At 56.1% G+C, this 26,117-nt stretch overlaps 1 protein-coding gene across 8 annotated transcripts; it reads right to left on the bottom strand.

Annotated features, from left to right (window-relative positions):
- Window positions 1-255: 255 nt before the first annotated feature.
- On the bottom strand, window positions 256-26,117 carry ITGA7 (integrin subunit alpha 7). 8 transcript variants are annotated; one of them, XM_033436098.2, is made up of 26 exons: window positions 18,907-19,248; window positions 14,683-14,810; window positions 14,504-14,583; window positions 13,143-13,398; window positions 12,520-12,651; window positions 11,067-11,274; window positions 10,892-10,957; window positions 10,764-10,804; window positions 10,299-10,387; window positions 10,047-10,174; window positions 9,819-9,914; window positions 9,611-9,672; window positions 9,319-9,488; window positions 8,716-8,865; window positions 7,955-8,070; window positions 7,182-7,374; window positions 7,019-7,099; window positions 6,833-6,912; window positions 6,620-6,694; window positions 6,365-6,467; window positions 5,703-5,879; window positions 5,405-5,536; window positions 3,527-3,640; window positions 3,200-3,298; window positions 2,986-3,111; window positions 256-956 (listed from the first exon to the last, which is right to left on the bottom strand). In XM_033436098.2, the coding sequence occupies exons 1-26, from the start codon at window positions 19,110-19,112 to the stop codon at window positions 726-728; spliced, it is 3,339 nt and encodes a 1,112-aa protein (XP_033291989.1). In that variant the 5' UTR covers window positions 19,113-19,248; the 3' UTR covers window positions 256-725. The 8 variants fall into 8 exon arrangements, with proteins under 8 accessions (XP_033291989.1, XP_033291997.1, XP_049551010.1 ...); XM_033436106.2 differs by adding an exon at window positions 12,140-12,259 and having other exon boundaries at window positions 10,764-10,957; XM_049695053.1 differs by lacking the exon at window positions 18,907-19,248 and adding an exon at window positions 25,089-26,117 and having other exon boundaries at window positions 10,764-10,957.

The following is a 26,117-nucleotide window of genomic DNA, read 5'->3' on the forward strand; positions in this document are numbered from 1 at the left end:
TGCAAATTCCTCGACTGGGTCTCCCAGTTTTTGCCCACTACCCCTAGGACAGCTCCCTGTCCCTTCCCCGCATTCCCCCCACTTCTGAGACCACACCCACGTGCCCCCAGGACCTGGTCACAAAAGTCACCAGTATCCCTGCCAGGCGCCCTGCGCTCCCTCCAACCACCACCTTTGTCCTGGGCTGTGGGGATGCAGAGAGAACCAGTCCTCTCTGGAGACCCTGCAGCACTCAGCAAAGAAGCCAGAGGCTTCGTCCTCACATCGTTTTTAATAAATAGACAAAACCCACTGATGGATGCAGCAAACTAAGGTCAGAGGAGAGGGGAAGCCAGGGAGGGAAGAGCCCCTGAGTCAGCGACATAACCTCCTCCCCACCCTCTGGGCTTAAGGCACTTTCAGGGAGATAGGTCCTCGGGGTCTCATTATACAGGGTGAATGGGAGAGGGAAGGATTAGGGTCCCTTCTCCCCACTTTTGCATCAGGACACCACTGCCCTCCTCACCCATCCCTGATTTACCCCCTCTCATCTCACAGCATCCTAAGGGGAGGTTTGGGGGGGGTGGGTGTGGTCCTCACGGGGAGAGAGGTCTGTGCCCCTGAGAAAACAGATCCTGCCACATCCTGATGGGACACCGGCAACCCAGCCTGCCCCCTTCATCCCTAGGAGCCATCTCTGGGGAAGGGGTGCAGGGGACCCATGGGCCAGGCTGGGAAGGAGGAGGCTAGGCAGTGCCTGGCACAGGGTGCCCATCGGAGCCCGGCTCCGGGTGCCCATCCGCAGCCAGGATGGGGTGTGCATCGGGCCCTCCGCCCCGGGGGCCGCCCCAGTTATTCCTCAGGATGGTGCCCGTCTTCTCTTCCTTGAACTGTTGCCGGTCTTCCCGTGGGATCTTCACCGCGTGGTACTGGGGCACAGTGGCTTCGGGGTACCGCGCCCGCTTGAAGAATCCCATCTGGAAGAACAGCAGACCAGACATGAGCAGGCTGCGGGGCTGAGGTCCCTGGAGCAGATGCCCAGCACAGCCCAGCCTCCTGCCTCCACCATCCCTGGGACAGAAAGAACCGACAGCAGCAGAAAGGGGCTGGCTGGGCAGCAGCTCGTGCAGGAAGCAGCCCTCACAGGTGCCACCATCATCAGTGCTGGGTCCCCAGGTTCTCACTGACAGCAAGAGAAAGACCAGGAGGGGCCTGAGGTGCAGGACCAAGGACATCTCCCTTGGTGCCTGAAAGAGGGGGTTGAAGGTAGAACATCAGGACTGCTGACCCCAAAGGTTTCCACACCCCCAAGATTTTTAAGAGACCCAGTAGCATCCCCTAGAACACAAACAAGAGCAGAGGGAAAACATGGCTTCCTAGAGCCCCGCAAACTCCAGAATGATTCCTCCCAAGCCTCCTACGCACAACCCCTGTGTACTGGGCAGCATCGCCCTTAGGGCGGGCCCTCTCCTCTATGAATACGGTAGCCTGGCCCCTCGCTAAGTCATGAACATGCTGGCCCTTACCTACCAAGACAGAAATGTGCCCCTTGCACACTCACACTCAGGACTTCCAGGACTCCTACATGCTGGACTGCACGGCACCTCCTTGCACATGTGTCTCTGCACACTCATGCCCACAGAAAAGACATGCACGGCACCTTCCTGCACTCCCCACATGCTCACAACCCCAGGAGCCCACCCAACCCTTGTGCGTGCCCCAGGCCGTGCACACTCACCCTTAGGGCCTCACCCTGACAACCACCTCCCCTCAGTTCCTGGAACTCACACCACCCTCATGCAATCTCCTTTCTACACCCTGCACATTCCTGGTACCCTGAATGCTGGGAGCTCGACCCACACTCACATACATACCCACACACGCACACACACGCGCGCACACACATGCTCACACACAACAATTACCCCACGGTCCCTGGACCCCCAGCTTCCGCAGCTGAGGGCTGCACGGCCAGACGGGCCCGGTGGAAGTTGGTGGGGAAAGATGAGCTCTGGCTGTCCCGATGGAAGAAGCCACACTGGGACGTAAGGGAGGAAGGGAGCAGAAGAGGTGGAGGATGGGAAGACTGAGGAAGGATGGGCGCCTCTACCTCTGCCTTGTCCCCCTTCCACGGGAGCAGGAAGCAGAGATTCTGGAGCCAGTTTCTCGGAGGCATCAATCCCCCCTAAGAATGGCAAGGTCCCCAACAGTCTGGATGCCCAGAGGCCTGGTCCACTGATGACTCACATTTGCCAGAGGGTGTGCTTGGTCCTGGGGAGGCCCCAAGGGCATGCATGGCTCCACATGGCCCAGATGTGGCATGTGGTTCAGGGGATGACTGCTGGTGATGGACGTGATTCTCTGTACTGACACGCGCATGAACGGGCTTTTAATGTGGAGCCCCAGGCGCACACGTGATTCTGGCTACACTCTGTGTGTATGAGAATGGCTCCAGGTAGAGCCTGGTATGTGGAGGTTCCGAGTTCAGTCCTGGCAACAGTCCCCTGCAGGCAGTTCTCCACACTGCTTGGCTTTCTTGGCCACAGTTTCCTTCCCAGCCTTACCCACCATGCTCTAGTTAATTCAGACCACACTTCCCTGCCTCCATGGTTTGCCCCTCATAGTCCTGAAAGGCCCACACCCACCCATCCCTCTCCCCACATCCAGATCCTACCACCCCACCTTCTAAGGCGCAGCTCCAGGGCCACCTGCTCTCAAGCTTTCCCTCACCTGAGCTCCCACTGCACTTTCTTGACTCAGTCCACTGCCTCGTCCTGGACTACTCCCCTCCCCAACTAGACTATAAAACCCCTGAGAACAGGATCTACATCTGACTTATCTCTGAAACATCCAGGGCCTGATAGAGACCCTGGTACACGCAGGGTAAGTGCTCAATGCAGATTTGCTGAATAAATGGGAGACTGGGTGAGAGAACCACACCATGAAAGGCCACCTGCCTGACAGGGGAGCCCTGCTCCCAGCGGCATCACCCTCCCCAAGCCTCACCTTCCACATCAGCAGCACCAGCAGCGCCAGCACCAGCAGCCCGGCCAGTACAGCCAGAAGGATGGCCCACCAGGGGACTCCTTCTGCCACCACAGCCACGGGGTCCAGGTATACCATCACTGGGATCTGGGGAGCAAAGGGTTAAGGGAACAAGGGCTGGAGCAACGGGACAGAAGAGCTTCCCCTGCTTCATGCCCCCAGCCCAGCAGCTCACCACTGTGGAGGCATCTCTGAGCAGCAAGTTCTTGATGGAGGACTTCACGGTGATGTTGGCTTGAACAATCACTTCCAGGGACTTCACAGCTGAGTACTCCTAAGGGAGCAGGGAAGGAGACCCTCCTCCTAAATGCCCCCACGCCCCCACCTCCCCCGAGCTCCTGAAGTTGTAAACGGAATGGTGCCCAACACGGAGGGTGTTTCTGCCTGTCTTGGGTTGAGAGTGTGCTGCATTTGGACAGGAAGGAGGAAGAAGGAGAAGTGAGCCCCAGGGCGGGGGTTGGGGAAGAGGATGCCCAGCCCAGCGCCCCAGCCTGACTCTCACCTCCAGGAAGGTGCTGTTCCAGAGGCGGCCCCAGACATGCAGCACAGCTGCACGGTCAAAGCTGTAGAGAGGGCAGCTGAACACCACGCAGCTGGCCGTGCCCCGGGTGCAGTCCTGTGGACCAGGACCCGCAGGGCTCTGAGCTGCTTGGCCCCAGCACCCTCACAAACGTGGTCACACAGACACTGTCTGCCCAGAGCCTTCCCTCCATCCCTCCATGAGCCCCCATTTTCCCCTGGCTCTTCATTCAATATCTCTCCCATTTTCCTTACCTGGCTTCAAACTCCCCTCCTCCAAGAAGTCTTCCCAAACTAACCCTGTGGTCCAAAAGAGCAGCCTACCCCAAATCTGGGCTATTTGGCTTTGAAATGCATGGGGAGCAGGGAGGAGGTCTCTTGACAGCAGCAGGAAGAGTATCTTCCCCAGTAGATGCTCATGTTACCTAATGACAGTCCCATATATTGAGCATCTATCTGCAAGGTACTTATCTCATTTAAATTCACAACTGTCCTGCAAGGTGCATATTATTATCATCCCCATTTTTCAAACTAGGAAATTAAAGTTCAAAGAGGCCAGGTGACCTGCCTCAGGTCACACAGCTAGCAAAGCTGGAAAGAGGTGGCACGGATACTTGAACCCAGGTCCAGAGTGGGCAAAGCTGCGCTCCTCCGTGAAGCCCAAACTCACTGAATGAGCAGGAGGATGCCCGGAGCTGCTGGGGGGACAGGGGACTTAGGCCCTTCTCCTTCCACGCCTGACCTAAATCCATTTGGCCCAATCCCACCTAATGGCCCATTTGCCTAAAAATTAATGTTCTATCCATCACGCTGCCTATACAGAAGAATGGCCACTTTCAAGCAATTCAAGAATCCTTGGTCAATTTGTCTAAAAGTCATTTTAAGTAAAAGAATCCATTTCAAAGTTCTTAGCAAAAAGGGTGGCCTTTCAGAAGAAATCATTCACCTGGAGAAAGCAGGACTATCCATGTAACGGGGAAACAGCAGTTACACAAGCTCATACCACCCCTGAGGTGACTTCATTTGCTTTCCACCATGCTCTCAGGGGAGCAGGGAAGCTGAGGGCCCCCAGGAAGGATGGGCTGTGGCAGCGGAACTTCCTCCCAGACAGATGCCACCAGAGCTGGCCCAACTGCTGCCTCCCCCTGCCAAGGTCTCTTTGCCTCTTTTTGCCTCTATTGCCCATCCTTTCCGCACCTGGGATTCACCTTCTGCCACCAGGCCAAGCACCCCCCGATCTGTGCCCCCCCCCACTCTCACTGCCAGCGCCATCCTAAAAGGGACGAGTACACAGAGTCTGCGCTAATCCGCTAGTGAGCCCCGCCAGGAACAAAACCGCGTGAAACAAGGAGGAAACGGGGAGGCAAAAGGGCTCGAAAAGGATAGGCTTAATGAATCACATAAATATACTATCGATTCAATTATTAGAACTTTTAAAACCTTCAAGTGTTTTTTGACATTGTGAAAATCAAGCAGGTTTCCTTATGCAAACTGACTTTCTGGCCTAAAAGAATTCAAAAGAATAACAAACAGATCTCAGAGATGGCTCAAACCACCCCCTATAAAATGTGACCTTTCATACACACGCAGGGAGAATCAACCGTGTGGGTAACGGGCTATGGTAAGTGCCCTGCTCTGGAGTGAACACCTGGTGGGCGTGGGGGAGCGGCGGCGGCGGCAGCTGCTTCACAGGTGTGATGTGAAGTGCCCTGTCACCTTGCCCCCGGTGTCTGTGACCATCACAGCTATTGACAGGCCACCCGGCACCCTGAAGCTCCCTGCCCTCCCCTCCCCCCGCCATCCTCTGTCATACCACGTGCCCCACCCCATCCTGCCTGGGCCACGTGTGCCCCGCCCTCACCAGGGTGACGTTTTTCTTCTTCTCAGCAGAGGACACTGGCCACCAGGACGTGCTGGGCTCCGGCTGCTCGTGAGGCTCCCGTGGCTCCGGCTGCCCCAGCTCCCGCCGCCTCCTGTCCCTGCTGTCCACATCCTGAGGTGGGGAGGGGGCCCAGTGAGGGACAGGTGGCACCTCCTCCCCAGCACCCTCCTCCTGGCCCCCGACCGGCCGCAGACCCCCAGCCCCATGGCATCCTTCCCAAAGTCTGACCACGCCCCACCCTGCTTCTGCAGCCCCACCCACCTCGCCTAAGCCTCACCAGGTGGAGGACGTTGGGCCTGGGGGAACAGAGTCCCCTCGTCCCCGGCCCCTGCCCGCCCTCCAGCTCCACCCGCATGGGGTACAGCAGCCACTTCCCGTTGGCAATCTCGTGGGGCCACATGATGTTGAGGAAGGCCGAGCCCAGGGTCTTGAGTGACTGGCCTTGGTTGGAGACCTGTGGGCACAAGAGAGTGCAAAGGACAGGTTCTAAATCCCCAGAGATGGAGGGGACAGGGCTGCGGGGAAGCCTCAGGAAGCATAGCTTCAACAAAGACTCAGGATCCTAGATCCAGGCACCATTCTCTGCCCACCCCAAACCCAGGAAAACCTGGAGATGTCCCCGGGAAATGCGGGGAGGCCCCAGCCAAGCAAGGGCAGGGTTCTAGGGAGAGACATCAGCCCTCCCCCCCTGTCCCCATCCACCAGCAGAGGCCCCTGGGCCCTCATGGCCTCCCCAGACCAGCAGGTGAGATGTCCAGTCAGGAATGAGCAGGAAATGGTCAACTGAGCCCTCAACACAAACACCTGCACACGGCCAAGGCCCAGGAACTGGGGGAGGCCTCGAACCAGGCGCCAGATGGGAGAAAAGCCACAGCCCTCGGGACATGTCTCAGCTTCTCCTCTGTGCCAAGAAGGGAGGGACCTCACCGGGCCACTTACCGTAACCTCATACTTGACCTTGCTGCCCACGTCCCGCTCAGACTGCATGGCGCTCTCGCCCCGCACCACACCAGAGAAGAAGAGCTGCTGGGGAATGGCCACCCTGGTGAGGAGGGGTCAAAACAGGGGCTGAGGAGGCCTGGGGCCTGATGGAGGGTCAGGAGGGTCAGGCCAGGTGAGGCAGAGCCCAGGCCTGGGTCTGGGGGTAACAATGCCCACCCCTCTGGCGGAGGTGCCCCCCTGGACAGGGCTTACCCCGTGATGGACAGCGGCAGCTCGATGAAGACACGGGCTCGGGCAGAGACCGGCCGCAGCTCCTGCTCGCTGATCCTGGAGTGTGGCAGGGGTAGGCGTGGGTGGCGGGCACAGGCACCGCCCCAAGGGATCAGGTGAGGACAGCAGAGCCCTTTCTAGGTGGACTTCAAGCCACTGCCCCCACCCTCACCCACCCTGCCCCGCCAGCCTTACGTGGCCAACAGCAGCTCCACCTCCAGCTCTGTGGTCTCAATGGTGATCCCTGAGGTGCTAAGGATGAGGTAGAAGGTGGCCTAGGCAAAGGGTGGAGCAAGATTAGAGTCCGGGAGGGCGAGGGGCTTGAGGAGGGGTCAGGGGTGAGAGAGCCACTCGGATAGGGATAAGGGCAGATATGCCGACCTGGGCACCTCTCTTCATGGGGTTCCCCAGCTCACACTCAACATGGGAGGCGTTCTCATTGGACAGGCACAGCGGCTTCTCCTGGAGTGGGGAGAGAAGGAGAGATCAGCTTGGGTTACTGGAGCCCCCAAGACCCCACCCCTGCCCTGCCCCGGGCCCTCACCGCAGGGTCCAGGGCCCGGACTCCTGAATAGTGCAGAGAGGCAGGGAGGGTGACCAGGAGCTGGGCTTCATGGGCGTCATCCCCATTAGCCTGGGGCTGGGCTGGGTCCGAAGGCAGATTGGTGACCTTCAGCTCCAGGCCGATGACTGGCTGCCCACTCAGTGCAAACAGGGCTGTCGTCCCATCCGCATCCCTGGGGGGTCAGATCCCACTCACTCTAAGACCGGAACACCTGCCCCCGCCTCTCCCTTCCTCCTTCCCCCGCCAGTGCATGCTGCCTGCCCCCACTCCCCGAACCTCTCCTCCCACCCTGGCTCTCCCGAATCTCCGCACACACTGGTCCAAGCCTCAGACTCAAGAGAGTCAAGACTGGGAGTCAGGGGACCTTTTGTTTCTGGCCCCAGCTCCAGCACTTACTGACCTCGGGCAAGTAACTTAACCTCTCTAGGCCTCCGTTCTCCATCTCTAAAGTGGGACTAGTAATATTTCCTGCTCCATGGGGTTGTGAAGACTTAACAGTGAGATGTGTGTGAACTGTATAATTTTTTTTATATGGTGAAGGCTTGTCACTCCCTGCCAGAGGAGCCCCTGTGGGCCCCTCACTGCCCTCATCCTGCGAACTTCTGAGCTCTCAGCAGGTTCTCTCCACCTTCCACCTTCCACCCTCTCCCTGCAGGCTCAGCCCCCGCTCCTGCTGGCCCTCCCAAGGGGACTTCCTTCCGTCCCTTGATCTCCTGCCTTCCCACCCCACCTGCTCCCTCGCTCCCCCTCACATGGGCAGAGGCTGAAACTCCGTGTCGCTGACACGGGTGCAGAACCGGGCGTGGACCAGCTGCAGGTTGCTCTGACACACCTTGTCTTCACCACAGCCTTGCTTCAGAAAGTGGATCTGGGGGGAGATTTGAAGAGGGGGTCATTCCCAGGGGGTGCATGTATCGCCAAGGCGTATGGCGGGGTAGAGGATCACGGGAATAAACAACCTGAGTTCAACCCGCAGATCTGCTGCTTCCTAGCTGTGTGACACCCAGCTGGTCACCTAACCGCTCTGAGCTGTGTCCTCATCAGTAAAATGATGGGAGTATTACGATGCCGTGGTAGAGAGCAGCAGGCTAGTCCACAGCGAGGCCGCATTTCCTTGGCCTTTCTTGCATGTAACTAAGTCCCAGACTTAGAACGTGAAGAGAAGTAAAGAGCATCACTTCCAGACTGGCCGTAAGACCCATACAAGGAAGTCCCCGCCCCCCTCCAACTGATGGGATAGAGGTGACCTAAGGACCTTGGAGGCCACATTTGAACACGGCAGACCCCCAGCACCCTGGGCCCCTGAATGACTGCCTGTTCCCTCTGACTAGGAACGCGTGATAATGTGGGCCATTTTACATCTGTGGCCCGCCTGTTACAGCATCTAGAGATATGAGAAACAACTGGGGTAGCATGAAAGAATTTTGCAAGCCATGAATGTCACTGGCGAGGGATTCACGATCCCTGTCCCTCCCAGCTTCTTTTCCTGGGCTAAACCAGAACGCATGCTCACCTCTGTCCGCTGGGTGCTGGGCTGGTGGGCATTGAGGATGGGGGCCACGGGGGGCAGCCCCTGGGCAGGAGCCTGTCGCCGGAGCCGAGGGGTCTGGAGACTATAGGACAGAGTCACCACGATGGCCCGAAGCTTGTCTTTGACATTCTCCTGGGGAAGGGAAAAGATAGACGTGAATGCAAGAACAACCCCCAGACCCCAGCCCTGCCCAAAGCCCCAGCCAGACCTAGGACAGATCCTGGAAAGAGGCTCAGGGAGACGAAGGAGAGAGGTGGAGAACTGGGCTAGCGGGGGGAGAGCAACTGGGGTGGAGAAGGGAAGACAGCCAGGATTTAGGGCTTCGGGGACCAGACGAGAAGACGGAACCTGCCGTGGCCATCTCCAGGGCGTATAGAACTTGACAGGAGATGCAAGAAAACGGCAGGTAAAAGAGAGGCCCGAAAAAAAAAAAAAAAAAAAAAAGAGAGGCCCGAAAGGGAGCCTTCCCAAAAGTCGAGATCTTAGACTGAGGTGTGAGTGTGTTTGGGAAGAAGATGAGAGGAAGCCAGGAAAAGAGACGATGCGATGACAATGGCCCTCAGAGGCCAAGGGGTCAGCGTCCACCTGGAGCTGAAGCATAGTGTCTCCACAGACTCGGTCATGCTGGTGTTTCAGCCACACGGTGCCCGAGGCCTGGTGCTTGGGGTCATCTGGGCCACGGCTCAGGAAGGTTACACGGGGCACCTGTCCCCGGAGCCTCCGGTCCGTGTCCCCGTCTAACGTGTACTCCAGGGCTGTGGCAGGTGGGAGAGGAGGGGCGGGTGAGCTGCAGAGCAGCTCCAATGGGCCCTTCTCTGCACCCCGGAGTGACCCACCCTGACACCCAACGGGGTGAGCGTGGAGGGGCCTCACTCACCCACAGCGGGGCTGTAGCTGCTGGGCGATGCAATGTAGCTGAAACAGACCCTGAGGTCCATGCTGCGGGGACGAAGACAAGGCTGACAGGCCCGAGCCACACCCCAACCCTGCCCACTCCCGCCCCAGCCCCAGCCCCAAACTGGGTAGACAGGGGAGAACTGGACCCTTGAGGCTCCCCTCCACCCTCCCCTCGGACCTCGCCTCACCAGACCGAGTGGCCACTGGCGCAGTTGGGCTGTTCTAGGTCGATGCTTCTTGGAAGAATAGAGACCTCGTGGGAGACGTGGAGGACAGGCCTGGCCCTGGGGAAGGGGGAGTCCAGGGCACAGGAGACATGAGAACATGAGGCTGGGAAAGAGGGGAGGCGGCAGATCTGGCACTGCAGAGCGGCTGGGCCTTGGGGAGGGGGAGGCCAGCAGAGGAGGACGGCTCACCTGAAGAGCACGGCAGTGTCGGCCAGGGAGCCCACCAGCAGGTCCGGGTAGCGGTTCCCATCCACATCCAGGCCGCCCGACAGAGAGTAACCAAAGCTCCTTATGCCCACAGCCTCGCCCTCCAGCACCTGGGGGACCAGACCATCAGCCTCCCCACCCATCACACCCCAGCCCCTGCCTCCCCCGCCCTCTGCTGCTGTGCCCCCTGGGTCCCCCAGACACCCATCCCCTCATCCCCACCACTCCCCTCACCTGGGAAGGTTTGACGACAAGCCCCAGGCTGCTCCCGTGGTAGATAAAGACTTTCCCATCCCCGTCGAAGGGAGCCCCTACAGCAAGGTCTGCAGGAGTGGGAGGAAGGCAATCAGACGTGGGGGCTGAGGGTGGGAGGCCTGAGGTCCAGGCCCCTACTTTCCCTCAGTCACTCAGTTCCATACCCTGTGTTTTCTATTTTATTGAGAGGCTACTAAGTCCTGGGCACCTTACACATGGCATTTTTAATCCTTTCAGCTACTCTCTGCAGGCATCACTAGCTCAGAAAGGGTCCTTGCCCAAGGTCACAAAGCTGGTAAATGGTAAAGCTCAGGCAGGAGCCCAGGTTGCTCCTCTCCCTGAGCCCTCAGAAGACCTTCCCCTTGACCTCAGAGGCACTTCTGCACCCCTGCCCCTCCCCCTTCCCTCCCCCCCTTCCCCAGCCTTCCCTGTCCCCAGTCACACCTGGGAAGCCATCTTGGTTGAGGTCCCCCAGGACAGCCAGACTGATCCCAAACATGGAGTCAGGAGAGCCGCAGAGCCGGAGAGGGGAGACCCCAGCCCAGTGACCCCCCTGGTTCATGTACACATACACGGCACCCCCCAGTTCTTCTTGGCGCTCAAAGAAGTAGGGGGCACCCACTACCAGATCTGTCCAGCTATGGAGAGAGAGAGACAGCCAGTGGAGTCAGGAGGAGAGGCCAGAGGCCCCTCACCCCTCCTAGACCCAGCCGCCCCCAGGCTCCCCCCGCCTCAGCCCACTCTCACCCGTCATTGTTAAGGTCAGCCACCGCCAGCGAGTAGCCAAAGCCAGAGGTCAGGCGCTCCCCGGACAGCATAACTTCAGGCACCAGGCGACTGGCGCTGTCTTTGCGCAGAATGACCACAGCACCCTTGTGGTTGGCACGGGGGGCCCCTGCCACAAAGCTCAGCTCCTCTGCTCGCACCAGACTCTTCCCCGAGTCGATGGAGAAACCTGGATGGGGGCGACTCACCAGTGAGCTGTCCCCACCAGACTCCCAGCCAGGGTAGGTCACAGCTCCTCCCACCCTGCCCCTCCCTAACAGGGAGAGGTGCCCTCTGAGGCATCGCCACCACAGCTGGACCACTCCTCTTCCCCTCCAGAGGCCCGGAAGCCCTCCCCACCCAGAGACGAAGGTCTGGCACGAGAAGCGCGATGAGGTCGGCCTCAGGGACTGGGGAGGAAGGAGAAAGGCAATGGCTGAGAAGGCCAGGCCGCTGGGCTGGGGGCTGAGGCACCGGCAGGAGCTGGGCCAGGGCGCCCCCATATGATTCCCTGGAACTGCTCTCCTCTCTGCACACCCAGGAGACCCCCATCCCACCCAATGCACCTTCTTTGCCCCCTACGCCCACCATCCTGGCAGGAAGAGGAAGACTTCACACGGACGGGAGAGGAAGAAACGGGGGGGAGATGGGGAAGAGTTTGATTCACGCAAGCTTCTCCCAGGCCTCGTTTCCTCCTCTTCTGCAGAAGGACGCGGATGAGAAAGGAGAGGGACTTACCAACACAGCTGGACCTTTCTCTGCACATGCCCACCATCCATCCCTCAGAGAAAGTCCCCCAGAGGCCTAGCCTCCTTCCTTCCTAGTACAGCCTCAGCCCATCTGGATCTTCCTCCATGGAGACCCCCGTTCACAGCCCCGAGGCTTCACCCCTGGGGCCTCTTCTCCTTGGGCCTGGTTACTGCGCTCAGCTCTTGTCTGTAACCTGGGCCCAGTGGGTGTTTCTCTGGGTACGTGTTGGGGGGCAGGGCAGGAGAGGTGGGGAGGCCAGGCCAAGCCCCCAGGGCCCAGGAGGACGTGGAGGGGCGCTTACAAACCTAAGTAGCTATTCAGGGCCAAGTCTCCGGCTGGTCCTGGGAGCCGGTCAGCAGGGTCCAAAGTTTTATACACCAGCTGGTCAGGGTCTGAGCTATCAATGTTGGTCACAAAGAGCAACCCTGCGGGGGGTGGGGCAGGGGAGACACCAGGGGAGGGACATCCAGAGGAGGGGCCACAGAGTGGGGAGACAGAGGCAGACAGAAAGAGGAAGAAGTGGAGAAAGAATACGAGAGAGACAAACAGACCAGAGAGATAAGAATCAGAGACAGAGACAGAGTGAGGGACAGAGACAGAGACGGAAGGATGGGAGCATGGAGAGAGAGGACAAGAGAGAGAAGCAGAGGGTTAGAGCGGCTCCGGGCCGGGGAGGGGTCCCTACCAAAGTAGCTGTTGGCAGGGACAGGGATGAGGCGGGGGTCCTGCTCCTTCTCACCCCCCGCCTCGTAGGGCCCGTCGTCCAGATGTGCCAGGTCCGCTGAGCCCTGCACACAGAGCTCCACCCTGGCCGTGCCTGCAAGGACAGACCTGTTAGTGCCCAGGGCAGGGAGCACGGAGCACCCGCAGGCCGGGCGCTAGTTAGACAGGCACCCAGGGAAGCCCCTCCTCTCCTTTCCAGCCCTATCTCCACCCCCTCCCGGCCCAAGCTGCCTGGGGTCCCCCAGACTTGGCATCACACTCACCGAGTGTCAGCCCGGCCAGCGGCAGCGTGCGGAGATGGGAATGGGAGTGATGAGGTGTGGGCTGGTGTGTTGGAGCATGCGGGCCCCGGCTGGGCATGTGGGAGCTCATGCCAGCATGTTGCGGAACTCTCGGCCATGCGGAGGAGAGGCGATGGCCCCGTTCGTGTGCGTGCTGGCATGGCTGTGGTGAGAAGCGTGGCAGGGCCCCAGGGCTCCACGGCAGTGAACATGTGGGCGTGCTTGGCCACATGCTGCCCCCAACCCCCTCTCTGAGGTACTGGACATTTTGGTTCCCTTCTCCCCTCCCCAGGGAGTCACTCACCCTTCCAGTTATAGGTTCCTGGGGCCCCAAAGAGGAGGTAGTGGCTGTCGGGGGAGAAGGCAGCAGCCGTGCCCTGCTGGCAGAACCCAAATTGCTCGTGGCCCTGGGGGCGTCCCTCACAGAACTTCCACTCCCCGCCATCCAGCTCATCGCGGACGGCCAGATCCTGGCTTAGCACAAAGCAGCGACCAATCACGTCCCTCGTCTCCAGTGTCTGGTCCACACGCTGCCGCGCCTCGTATCGGTGTGCACAGGTCTGTGGGAGAAAAGGAGAGGGGGTCATTCCACTGTGAGGGCCAGGACCCTGCTCGAGCCACACTGCCCTGTGCAGACGTTTGGCAGACACTGGTTCACTTGCACACGGGTGCACGCACGCAGGTGCGTACAGGCGCGCGCACACACACAGACACATCTGCCAGCATCACTCGGGCACCGCCCCCCAGCCCAGTGTAAGGCAGGTATATATATAATCCCCTGCCCTATCCTCTCTGCACCCACTTCTTCACCCTGGCAGGAAGAAACGCTGTTGTACATTCTGCCCGGGCACCCACAGCACAACTAAGCCAGCACCCAGAACTCGTGTCTCCTCGATCCCACCAGATGGGACTACCCCCAACATGCCCAGCTTGGTACTGCCTCTGAACCTTTCTAAGCACCGCCACCTTGTCTGCAAAGAACTCCCTCCCTTCTCCACTCTCCAAGTGTTGCTTATTCTGGAAATCCTGGCTCAAATCACCCCACCTGCAGGAGTCTTTGCTCTCCACTCCTCCCTTGAACTTGTATAGACTGGGGACCATACCACTCACTTAGCATTAACCATATTCTGCCCCATAGGGACTTATTGTTTGTGCACGTTAGTGATAACACAGAGAGAGAGAATGAGAATCTCTGGAACTATGCAGGAGGCTAACTGAGAACCAGGCTTTTCCCTGAGTTTACACGTCCTCTCTCAGTAACTAGCACAATGCCTGATGTATAAAAGGTTCTCAGTAAGTTTGACAAATCAGTGGATGGAAGAACGGTTAGATATTTTTTAATTTATAAGGACAGGGACCATGTCTTACACCTTTTTGTATCTCTCTGAGGTCCTCAGAAGCGGACCATCATACCATATTGCCAACCTGAGTTCTGTAAGCACATCTGTGCATATGCACACACCATACACACACACACACACACACACACACACACACACACACACACCACCCTTGCATAAGTCACAAGAAGTGGTACCCACTGCAATTATATTACCGTTACAGAGTCAAACTGTTTTTCCTTCTTTTTAAAAATTAATTTTCATGACCTTTTTCAATAAAAATAGTAAACATTAAAAGTCAACAAAAAAAAGATATGGTACTCACAACAATCTTGCCCCCAGGTCCCTGGCTCTGAACACTGACTCCCAACCACTGGTTCTCCTTACTCTCCTTCTGCACGTCAGCTGGAGGCGGGACACTGGGAATTAGGGGAGGAAAGAGGAAGCCAAGTCCTCCCCTCCCCTCCTCCTGTGCCCCCCACCCCACCCCCACAGGGCCCTCACCTCCCCGGTCGATGTCCACTCTGTAGCAGTCAGTCTCTTCCAGGCTCAGGGGGCAAGCGAAGAGGCCTCCAGTACGATTCGCCTGCTGCCCAGGCAGGGCCAGGGCCTGGGGAGCGCCCACCAGCAGCCTGCACGGTGGGGCAGCGGCAGGAGTTGGTGGCCACCTCCCCAGAGCTGCCCAGGCCCAACTCCTCGGTACCAGGCAGAGTGTTGAAGGACTAAGGCAAAGGGCCAAAAGCCGGTTTTCCCATGTCCTGATACGGGCAAATTAACACACTTGGCCGTGCAATCATCACATTACGCATGCACATACCATCTGGATGAAGAACCACATACATAGTAGATACACACACACACACACACACACACACACACACACACACACACGCCACCCAAGCAGCCTGGCCAGCACTGCTGGTTTGAAAGAACCGCCTGTTCCCAGCACCTGTTCCTGGCCAGCCCTTCCTACCCCCCACTCCCTGGCCCCATCCCCAAGCTCTGCCCTCCTCCCCAACCACAGTTCAGTTGAAACCTTCCAAGAAATGCCAAAAATGCTGGGAGCAAAAGTAACAGCACCATGAGGTGGACCAGGGACCAGCCTTGGGGGGCCAAGCAAGAGACGAGATATGGGTCCGCCTCCCTCACCCTCTCCTCGGGGATCTGTCAAAGACGCACCGCCCAGCAACCGTGCCAGCCCAGGATTCTATCAGTCACGCCGGCTGGCATGGAGGTAGGGGCAAGTTTCTCTTTCTGTCTCCAATCCTAGCCCCGTTCTCCCCATACATCCTGAATCCCCTACCCCATCCTTCCTTCTGCTCCCCCTGTCCATGATTTTCCCCATTCCTCCCCCCGCCCCACCCCGGCCCAGCCTGCTCTCCTACCTCCCCCTCAGACGCTTTCCCAGCTACAACTTTCTTGGCAGGACAATTTTCCATGATCACAGCCAAGGCTTCTTCCCCAGGGGAGGACTGTGCTGGCAATGGAGGTTGCCTGGGTCCCCTGGGGAGGACCCCCAGGCCAGGAGTGAAGGAGAGAGAGACGTGAGGTGATTGGCACCCAGCTGGCTACAAGGATCTTCTCTTCGCAGAAGAAGACTCAAAAGCGTCAGCAAGACAAACCTCGAGGCCTCTCTTCCCGGCTCTTTTCCTCCATCGCCCTCGCTGGGGCGCAAGGCCCAAAACTGTGTGGGGCAATACTGCAGACAGGCATCTGTGGGGCACTGTGCCAGTTCTGATGGGGCACAGAGCCATTCTCCCTTCCCACAGCTCCTCCTCGTCTCTTAGCAGCTGTCACCCCGTGTCAGAGCCAATGTCACGAGAGAGGGGGATGGGGAGTGTCAGGGAAGAGAGCATACACTGGGCATTCGTTAACAACTATTTATTGAGAACCTACCATCTGCCAAGCCCTGTGTCAGGCACTGGTGATACAAGGAAGTAATATTTATTCAGCACCTACTATAGGTCAGGCCCTAGGCCAGATGCCAGGGATATGAGGAATTAACGTTTATGACTCTCTACTAGGTGCCGGGCACCAGGCTAGGCATGTTACCTGCATTATCTCATTTAACCTGCACAACAATCCTATGTGAGGATTCTTTGCTTCTCTTTCAGATGAGGAAACTCACTCAGAGACATTAGTTGGATGCTGGAATTCAAACCCACACATGCCTAATTCCAATATCCATGCCTTTTCCACCCAATGACTGGCCACCTTCCGAAAAGGAAGACAGGGATGAGGAGAGGAGGGTACCCAAGCAGAAAAAGAAGCTAGGTGGCATGGCCAACCTTCAGACACGTCCATGGTGCTCCCACCTCCAAACACAGAGATGGGGAGCCCTTGGTGGACTGGGGCTGCCTCATTCATCTTTGCATTTGCCCCCTAGGAGGTGTCCATATGGAGGACACCTGGACCCACACATTATGTAGGCTCACAGAGACACGCAGTGTCTCAGCTGGTCAGCGCATAACTAAGCACCAGGAGAAGCTAACGGTCGTGTTTAATGCTCACATCTCCCCTGGAGGTCATGAGTAGGGAGTAGAAAGGAGGGGAGGGGTCCAAATGGAGGAAAGAAGCTGAGTGCATAGCTATGACCAGACCATCCCACCTGGAACAAGAGTTCCCACACACAGCCTCTCCAGTCCCTCCACCTCTGCCCCAGCCACACACTCCCTCCTGGCTTCATCCCATGGTCCCCAGCCACCCCAGGCCTCTGGACAGAACAGTATCCACAGATACAGCCACTGCAGAGAGAAAGGCAGCTAGGAGCAAAGGACTCCCTGGGAGCCTGGCTAAGTGGAGGTGAAGGAGTAGCCCAGTACCTCTGCACTTCGCAATTCCCCGTTCGCTCCAGGCCCCAACCCAAGTCCAGCCCACTCTGACTCTCTCAATCTGGGTGGCCCTCTGGGGAGGGTGCTTGGCCTGAAAGGTTGGCTCAGCCCGGGGGGTGCTCCAGCCAAGCCTTTGGATCCAGGCTCGCTGGAAGGCACTAAAGCTACGCTCCAGCTCTGTGGATCACCATACAAGAAAAAAGGTACCAACACTTTCATAGCACCCACTGTGGGCCTCGCACTATTCTCAGCGTCTTACACGTGTTAACAACTCTTTCAATGCTCACAACAGCTCTATATGGTAGTACACTTGATGGTATTACGGTTGATGGAAATAAATGAGGCTGAAACCACAGAGCAAAGAAGGTTACACTTCAAAGTCTCATCCGGGGCCAGATTGAAGGACATCAAACTTGGTGATGTCTTTCGATCAGCGAGTGCTGGGGAAGGTGACCTGCAACCCCAAAGCGAGGTATCTGGCCTCTCACAGGCCACCAGACAGCAGAGCGCCCCCTGCTGGGACAAGAGCAGGGTGAGGCGGTCAGGCCCCTCTGAGAAGGCCCCCAGTTTGGCTCAGGGGCCACCATCAGAGACGAGGGGGAAATGACAAGAGACCAAGCTATTAAAAATAACCTAGAATTTGCCTGGAAATAGCTCAGAGAGCTCAGCATGTCCTAAAAAGGCCTCCAGTCCTAGAACTCTAGCACATGGGGGGAGGGGGGAGGGAGGGAGACAGAGATGAGGGAGGAAGCAGATAGAAGGCTGAAGAAGAGATGAAGTCGGTAGCTTTCCATTGCTCCCAAAGTTTGGGGGACTGCTTGACCCTGCTCCCTGATGACAGGGATAATGGAAGAAGAATCAGAGCGAGCCCCTCCTCCCTGAGCAGGGGAGAGAAATGAGCTCTTGTCCCTACGCTCTGCCCCCAGGCCAATAGCAGTGGGGAGAAGATAGTCCCAGTGGACAGCACTGATCCCAGTAATGGACACTTAGTGTGGCTTAGGCACTGGCCTAGGAGAGAAAAGTCCCCAGGCAGGAAGGGGTGGGCCGCTTTCTTCCCCTTCCTGCCTGTCTTTTTAAAATCGTATAAGGAGCTGGGGCCAATAGTACAGGAAGCATGACAGTCACAGGCCCCATAAGTGTGTCTTTCTCCTACGGGTCCCGAACTGATTAGAAAATAACCAGAATTGTCCTCTGCCCCTCACTCTCCCTGCCTCTCCCCACTGCTGAGATTCCTGGAGCTGGAAATTTCCTGAGGAGGAGGAAGGGGAACAGCCTGGCCAGCATCCTTCCTGGATCTCTCTCACTGCTGCTGCTGCTGCTACAACTTTGGAGGCTCTGTTGTCTGCCACCCTCTATCACCAAACCACATAGTTCAGACTGCCAGACCCTCCCAGGTCCTCTCCCAGCCTTCCTGTGGTCCTGAGCCACAGAAGCGGCAGCCCAGTGTCCTGATGCTCTCTTTCCATCCCATGGCAATGGCCTGGCAGGAAGTTATTTCTGGAGTCTACCCTCCATCCCTTCACGGCACCTTCAGCATCTCTGTCCTTTCCCTCTCCTCCTGACCTAAGCAGAGGCCAAATGCTCAATCTCCCTCCCTGAGGGAGTTCAGCCCCTGGAAGGAGGGGAGCCACAAGCCCTGGGACTGGAGCAAGAATGCAAGTTGGGGTGAAAGGTGAAAGGAGACAGCTCGCAGCCAAGACAAGGACCTTGTTCTCCAACTTATCCCCAAAGCAAGATGCTGGGTCTCAGACCCAAGACAGGCAAGGCTCCAGGCTGGGGTGTGGGTTATCTGTAGACAGCCTGAGTCTTGATGGGGTTGGAAGATTGAGAGATGGGGCGGGCCGGGGGGGCACCTGTGGCTCGGGCACGGGGATTCTGCGCGGGTGTGGTGACTCACCAGCTTTGGGGTCCGGGCTGCAACTGCCGATGCAGAGCCACAGAGAAGCCAAAGAGGCTCCCTGGCTCGCCCTCCTTGCGCAGGGCGCCCATCACGTCCAGATTGAAGGCGACAGCCCCTGGGAAGAGCAGTCCGGCAAGCAGGGAGCCAAGAAGGTAACAAATGCCAGGGGCCCCCCATGGATCGCGGCCCGGAGTCCCTGCCATGGGGCGACCCCCGCGCGCGCTCCGGGAGAGCGCAAGGAAATCCGCTCGCGCCCCGAGTCCCAAGTATCCCGAGGCGGGTCTCTGGTCTCCGAGTCTCGCTGGTCCTTCAGGGGGTCTCGCAGTCTTCCGCCTCGCCACCCCTCTCCCGCCGCTCCGCCGCCCCAGCACCAGCCAGGATAACTGCAGCGGCCGCAACCTCTGGTCCACTCCGGCTCCCGCCTCCGCTCCCACGGGTACCGCCCCGGCCCCGCCCTCGCCCCGCCCCTCGGCCTCGCTGCAGGTGGAGGCCGCCGGAGTCGCAGAGGGATGCCCAGGAGGGTGGCTCCGGGTGGGAACCCTCCCAGCCCCACCCCACCTCGGGCGCCGCCCCCGCCAGCGCTCTCCCTTTCCCCCGACTCCTGCCCCAGCCCGCGAGCGGTGGAGGCGGCGTCTGGGAACGGGGAGGGAGTGAGAAATACGGATAGAAAGGCGCCGAAAAAGAGGAGCGGCGGGGGGCGGGACGGGTAAGAGATGGGAAGTGGATGAGGCTCAAGGGCAGTCTGGGAAAAGAGGAATGCAGAGAGAAAGATGCAGATGAGTCCGGAGTGGTCCCTTAATGCTACCTTCTCCTCATGGACACACAGAGCACCTCTCCTGCTGTTTGAACCAAACCATTTCCCACCCCATCCCATCCCACCTCTCAGAGTCCGGCCTTGGCGACGGCTCTGCTAGACACATACATCGTCAGCGTTCAGAGAAGCAGAGGAAAAGAGAGGCGAGAAGAAAGAAAAACTCAGCAGGCCTGGGGAGGGGAACAAAGGAGGCAGGTAGAAAGAAAACTGAAAGAGAAAAGAGATTGAGAAGGAAGGGTAAGAGTTTGATCAACAAGGACAGAATGAAGGGAGAAAACAAGGAAAAGACTGAGGGTGATATAGGAAGAGGAAATTAAGCTGGGGGGAAAGCATGGACTGTCAAAGAAGGCCAAAAATGTGAGAGATTGGCCCCAAGAGGGAGAGAGATGGGAAAGATGTCTCTGGCTTCCAGATCCTTCCCAGAACCGTACATTTCCTACCCTCCAAAGGGGAAGGGATTGGAGGGGACAGGGTCCTGCGCTGGCCCAGGCAGGATCGGGGTGGGGCTTCCCAGGGATGTGCACAGGGACTTGCCCCTCTGCCTCTCCCTTCCCCCCAGGCTGAGACAAAGGCAAAGAGGGGGAGGACATTTTCCAACTGTGCTATTTATAACTCTAATCCAGAAATGGGGCCAAGAAGAGAGATAGGAAATAATTTGACACAACTGGAACCTCACTTGCTGCCACATCCCGTTCCTGGTTCTCTTTCTTACTGGGTGTTGGTCTTGGGTATACCCATCTTTCCATTTTTCTCCCTTCTCTCTCTCACCCTCTGGTTTTGTCTCATCCCCAGCTCTGTTTTTATCCCCCTTCTTGTCTCTGTCACTTGGAATCTTTCTAGACTATTTCTCAATGTCTCTAGTATTTCCTTTGCCCCCCAAACACTATCATATCCTTAAGACTCTCTGTTCTCCCTCCCTGTCTTCAAAGCTCCAATATGTGTTCTCCCTAATTCCTTTTCCCATGTTCCCTTTGTCTCTTACTTCTTTTTCCAGGATTATACTTAAATTTTTTTTTAAATTTTTTAAATAGGCTCTCACTCTGCTGCCCAGTGGGACAATCCTTGCCCTGTGTAAGTTTCTACACATTTGAAAGTTTGGGCCTCCATTTCTGCAACACTACACTTGTGGCCATCCCCTCCAGGGGACCAGCACACCTCTAAACAGGTGCTGTCCAGGTAATTCAGCAGGCTGGCCCCTAGATCCTACTTTTATCATCCCCCAGGTATGCGCTCTCCATTCCTTTTCTATCTCAGAGCCCAGACAATGGAGAAGAGCTGCTAGGAGACTGCAGAGGAGTAAAATCAGGATAGAACCCAGACTCCTGACTCTCAGCCCAAACATCCGACCGGGGTCAAAATGCCTTCAGAGCCCCAGCTGCCTCTCTCTCTGCACCTGCAATCCTTGCCTCCCTGCATCTCTATTCCACTGGCTCCTGCTAAATCCGAGGCTGAAATCAGACGCCAAGAATCTGCTTCTGACCTCCTCTGCCCAAATATTTGAGAAGTCACCTCACCCGCCACAGGAGGAAGGAGCAGGAAAGAAGAGAGAGAGACAGGCCACCCAAAATTAGCCTGGCTATAAATAGCCGAGAAAGGGAGGGCGGTTCCCTTTCCCAGACCGGCCCCAGACCAGCCTAGTAAATGTAGATGTGTAGATTTTCCCTAAAGGAGAAATGAAACCAGATTGTTGGAGTGGGGAGCAGTATTTCAGGTTAAGGGGGAATGAAGAAGCCGGAGGAATCCAGAGAATGGAACAAGCTTAATATTCGAATAAACAACCTGCCAGAGAACTTTTGTATTTGAGTTCAAAGTTCAGGAATTCATTAAACTAAAACCAATGCTGGGAATTCCCTGGTGGTCCAGTGGTTAGAACCCCGCGCACTTTTACTGCGGTGGGCGCGGGTCTGATCCCTGGTCGGGAAGCTAAGATCCCACAAGCCCTGCGGCACGGCAAAAGAAAAAAAACAAACACCAATGCTGATGCTATGTGTTTCCACTAATATAACAAAACTGTGGAGATGAAGAACAGATTGGTGATTGCCGGGGTACAGGGATGGGGGAGGTGGAGGTGTGAATATAAAAGGATAGCATAGGGAGTTCCTTCCTGGGGATGAAGAGCTCTGTCTCTTGATTTTGGTGGTGGTTATCAAACCTATCCGTGGGATAAGATTGCATAGAACTATGCACACACACAAATGAATGCATGTTAAAAAAAAAACTGGGGAAACTTGAATAAGGCTTGTAGGCTAGTTAACAGTATTGTACCTATGTCAGCGTCCTGGTTTTGATATTGTGCTACAGTTATATAAGATGCCGCCTCTGGGGGAAGCGGGGTGAAGGGGTACACAGGATTTCACGCACTATTTTTTTTTGCAGCTTCCTCTGAGTCTACAACTATTTCAAAATAATTTCAAAACATTTTAAACATTGATGGATTCCAGACCCAGCAAAGACTTTGGCCCTTGTCTGGCAGCCCCTCCCCCTCTAACAGCCCTCTTCCCCTCTGACAGGGATCCCTGTTTTTCACCTCCCCCAGATCACACATTTCCCAGCTGCTGTCTCTAGCTTAGGAGCAGACACTTCCAGGACACACACTGCAGGGTTAACTTCTCCCTATACCTCATCTGGCAGCAGAGCCTTGGAGCATATGTCCCAAGGTCAGCCTCTTCCTCCCCAACATACATGAGGACTTTCTCACCCCACCCACCTCTCCAGCACTGGAATCCTTCTGCTAGCCTCTGAATTCTGGCTGGAACCAAAGTTCGAACTATGGGAGCAACTGGGAGAGAAAGACTATAAACGTGATTGAGGACAGTCAGTGGGGAAACGCCTTGACCGCTGTGGTCTTTGAGGATCCCAGGGAAACCCCTTGCGTCTTGGGGAGAAGGACTGTGAGGTCACTTCCCACAGTGAGCCATTTAGACTGTCTTGAGGGCCCCTTTTCTTTGAGCACTGGCTTCAGGCCAACATTTGGAACTTGGCCACACCACCAACGGCCCCCTCTTGAAGCCCAGCCAGATTTCCCAGTATGAGAAGCCTTCTGCACTCACACCATGTCCTCCCTCAGTCCTCACCCAACTCCTAACAGCTCAGCAGCATCTGGCCCTAAGGCTTGGCCCAGCTAGTCAGCTTGGAGCTTGCTAATTAAAGCTATCTGAAAGACACCTCAAAAGAACAGGGAAATGAGTGGACAAAAAGAGTATAGAGTTGCATTCATTTATTCTAAGAGAAAAATAATCTGAGTGGGAAATTGTAAGCAGAGGTGGGCAGAAAGAGATTTCAAATTTCAAGAGTCATTCTCCAGATATTCATGCAGCCAGTGTCCACCTCTACCAAAGGCAGGTGGAGCTGAGTTTCAACCACAGTAGACACTGAGGTTAGACAGTGAGCAACAAGGGCCCAGAAAAAGAGTAGGTGGAGGATGACCCTGGAGAGATCAACTGGAGTCCCCAGATACAGGCACCCATGTCCTCTGCCCAGCTCTAGGGCAAAGGAACAGCCAGTGTGTGGGAGAGGAGGGCGGGGCTGATGTCCGCAGAGTCCTGGCAGCCTCTATACCGTTGTGAAAATGTCAGGCAGTTGTACCAATGGGGTGAGGGTAATACAGGATGAGCCTGGCACTCTCCATGAGTCATCCTGATCTTAACAGTACAGACTCACCACTGAAACCCCCAACACCAACCCTCCCTCGTTAGCCCCTGCCCTCTGTTTCACGATCCGCTTGTCACCATTCTCTGGCACGCCGGCCAACCCCTGCCTTTCTTTCCCAGCTTTGCGAGTGAGGCACCAGGCATCTTCCAGTCTGCCTCTGTTTTGCTGGCTCACTGCGGTTGGAAGCGAAAGCCAGAGTGGGGGAGGACTGGGCCAGGCTGCCCTGCAATGCTCTCACTCTTCCCGCTTCTATTGATCAGCTCCTCTCTGGAGCGGAGCCTCTTCCCAAACACTCCCCCCACTACCAGGATTCCCTCCAACTGATGCCCCACAAGCATAGAGAGATATAATGACAAGAGACATGGGGCCGTCCCCAAAAGTGCTTCTGGGCCTCCCCCTCCTGGGTTCTCTCCCATGGTTTCTATAGTATAGTACAGTGGTTACACTCAAGCTCTGGCCTCAGATAGCCCAGATCTGTATCCTAGCTAGATCACTTATGAACTCTATTACTGCACTGCTCTGTACTGCAGATTCTTCCTCTGCAAACTGGGGATGACAGTTATTATACTTCACATGATTGTTCTAGGAATGAAATAATACACGTAAAGTGATTCACACATGGTAAGCACTCAGGATATGTTGTTAAAGAAGTACACATATAAGCAAAAACACATACACACAGTATCCAACACTTTTTATTCAGAGTTTTTATTTTGGCACTTAATGTTCTGCTTTATGCTGCCACTTAACCATTTCAACTCACTAATCCTTTGACACTTGTACACATCCCGGGATTTAAGATGCTAGTCTGCAAAGAGTTGAGTGAACTAATCAGTAATCTTCAACTCTGACTCAGAAAATTCAAGAATGTTCTATTCTAAATCAATCAACGGGACTTCCCTGGTGGAGCAGTGGTTAAGAAGCCTGCCAATGCAGGGGACACGGGTTCGAGCCCTGGTCCGGGAAGATCCCACATGCCGTGGAGCAACTAAGCCCGTGTGCCACAACTACTGAGCCTGCGCTCTTAGCCCACGAGCCACAACTACTAAAGCCAGCATGCCTAGATCCCGTGCTCCTCAACAAGAGAAGCCACCGCGATGAGAAGCCCACGTAACGCAACGAAAAGTAGCCCCCGCGCACCGCAACTAGAGAAAGCCCGCGTGCAGCAACTCAGAGCCAACGCAGCCAGAGATAAATAAATAAATAAATAAATCAGCATCCATTTCTCCTCCCCCTGCAAGTAGATATAATAAAGTCAATTTCCAACTATGTAACTGAATCACAAAGTGAGAGAATGCCAAAGTTGGAAATAGCCTTAGATATGGTTTAGTGCAGTGATTCTCAACCTTGGATGCACATTAGAATCACCTGAACAGGGCTTCCCTGGTGGCGCAGTGGTTAAGAATCCGCCTGCTAATGCAGGGGGGGGGACACAGGTTCGAGCCCTGGTCCAGGAAGATCCCACGTCACGGAGCAACTAGGTCCGTGCGCCACAACTACTGAGCCTGTGCTCTAGAGCCCGCGAGCCACAACTACTGAAGCCCGCGCACCTAGAGCCTGTGCTCCACAAGAGAAGCCAACAAAATGAGAAGCCTGCATACCAGAACGAACAGTAGCCCCCGCTCATAGCAACTAGAGAAAGCCCGCAGCGAGCAGCAACGAAGACCCAACACAGCCCAAAAAATTAATTAATTTTTTTTAAAAAAAGAATCACCTGGGCTTCCCTGGTGGCGCAGCGGTTGAGAGTCCGCCTGCCGATGCAGGGGACGCGGGTTCGTGCCCCGGTCCGGGAAGATCCCACATGCCGCGGAGCAGCTGGGCCCGTGAGCCATGGCCGCTGAGCCTGTGCGTCCAGAGCCTGTGCTCCGCAACGGGAGAGACCACAACAGTGAGAGGCCCGCATACCAAAAAAAAAAAAAAAAAAGAATCACCTGAACAACTTTTTAAAAAATAATTATACCAGGCCTCCACCCTCAGAGATCTAGTTAATTGGTCTTCAACCAAGGCATAGTTTTTAAAACTTCCCCAGATGATTCTAATGTATAGCCAGGGCTGAGAATCACTGATTTAATCCGATCTTCTAATTTTCCTAAGGAGAAAACCAACACCCGGAGTGGATAAGCAACTTGCCCAAAGTCACCCGGCATGTCAGTGCACAGTACACCAAGAGAGAATGTTGTAATAGCAAGAATATGTTGCTGATGTTTATAATTTTTTCTTGTTGGGATTAATCCCAGAAGCATTTCTCTTTAGTTCACAGAGGTATTATATAATTTACCTTTTACTTTGGCAGCAGCTTATTCTACTGGTAAGACTGAAATAAATGGGTTTGCATTCCCTGACCACAAAAGGACAGAGATGGAATTGCACATTCACCACACATAGCCAGCCAAATTAGCAAAGCTCCCTAGGAGGCCGCTGTAAGGGCCTAAAATGTTTCTTCTGGACAATGAGCAGCCAGAGCTGAGGGACTTTGGTGGGGTGGTGAGAAGAGAGCGAGCTGGAAGAGAGAGGAAAGCATTCCCCCCCTAGAGGGAGGAGCTGAGGATCAACTGAAAACCGACCAGAGCTGCCAGGAGGGAACGGCCAGAGAAGGCAAAGAATTTCAATGAGTCCTGGGAGCCTCTGCTCCCGCAACAACCGAACCGTGATGGACAGCCTGGCAACAACCACCCTCCTGGGAGCCTGAGATCCAGAGGAGATTAAAAACTGGTTCTGCAATGTGGGTACGAAACCCACGTTC

Source organism: Orcinus orca, chromosome 11 (assembly GCF_937001465.1).
Source record: "Orcinus orca chromosome 11, mOrcOrc1.1, whole genome shotgun sequence".
Classification (NCBI taxonomy): domain Eukaryota; kingdom Metazoa; phylum Chordata; class Mammalia; order Artiodactyla; family Delphinidae; genus Orcinus; species Orcinus orca.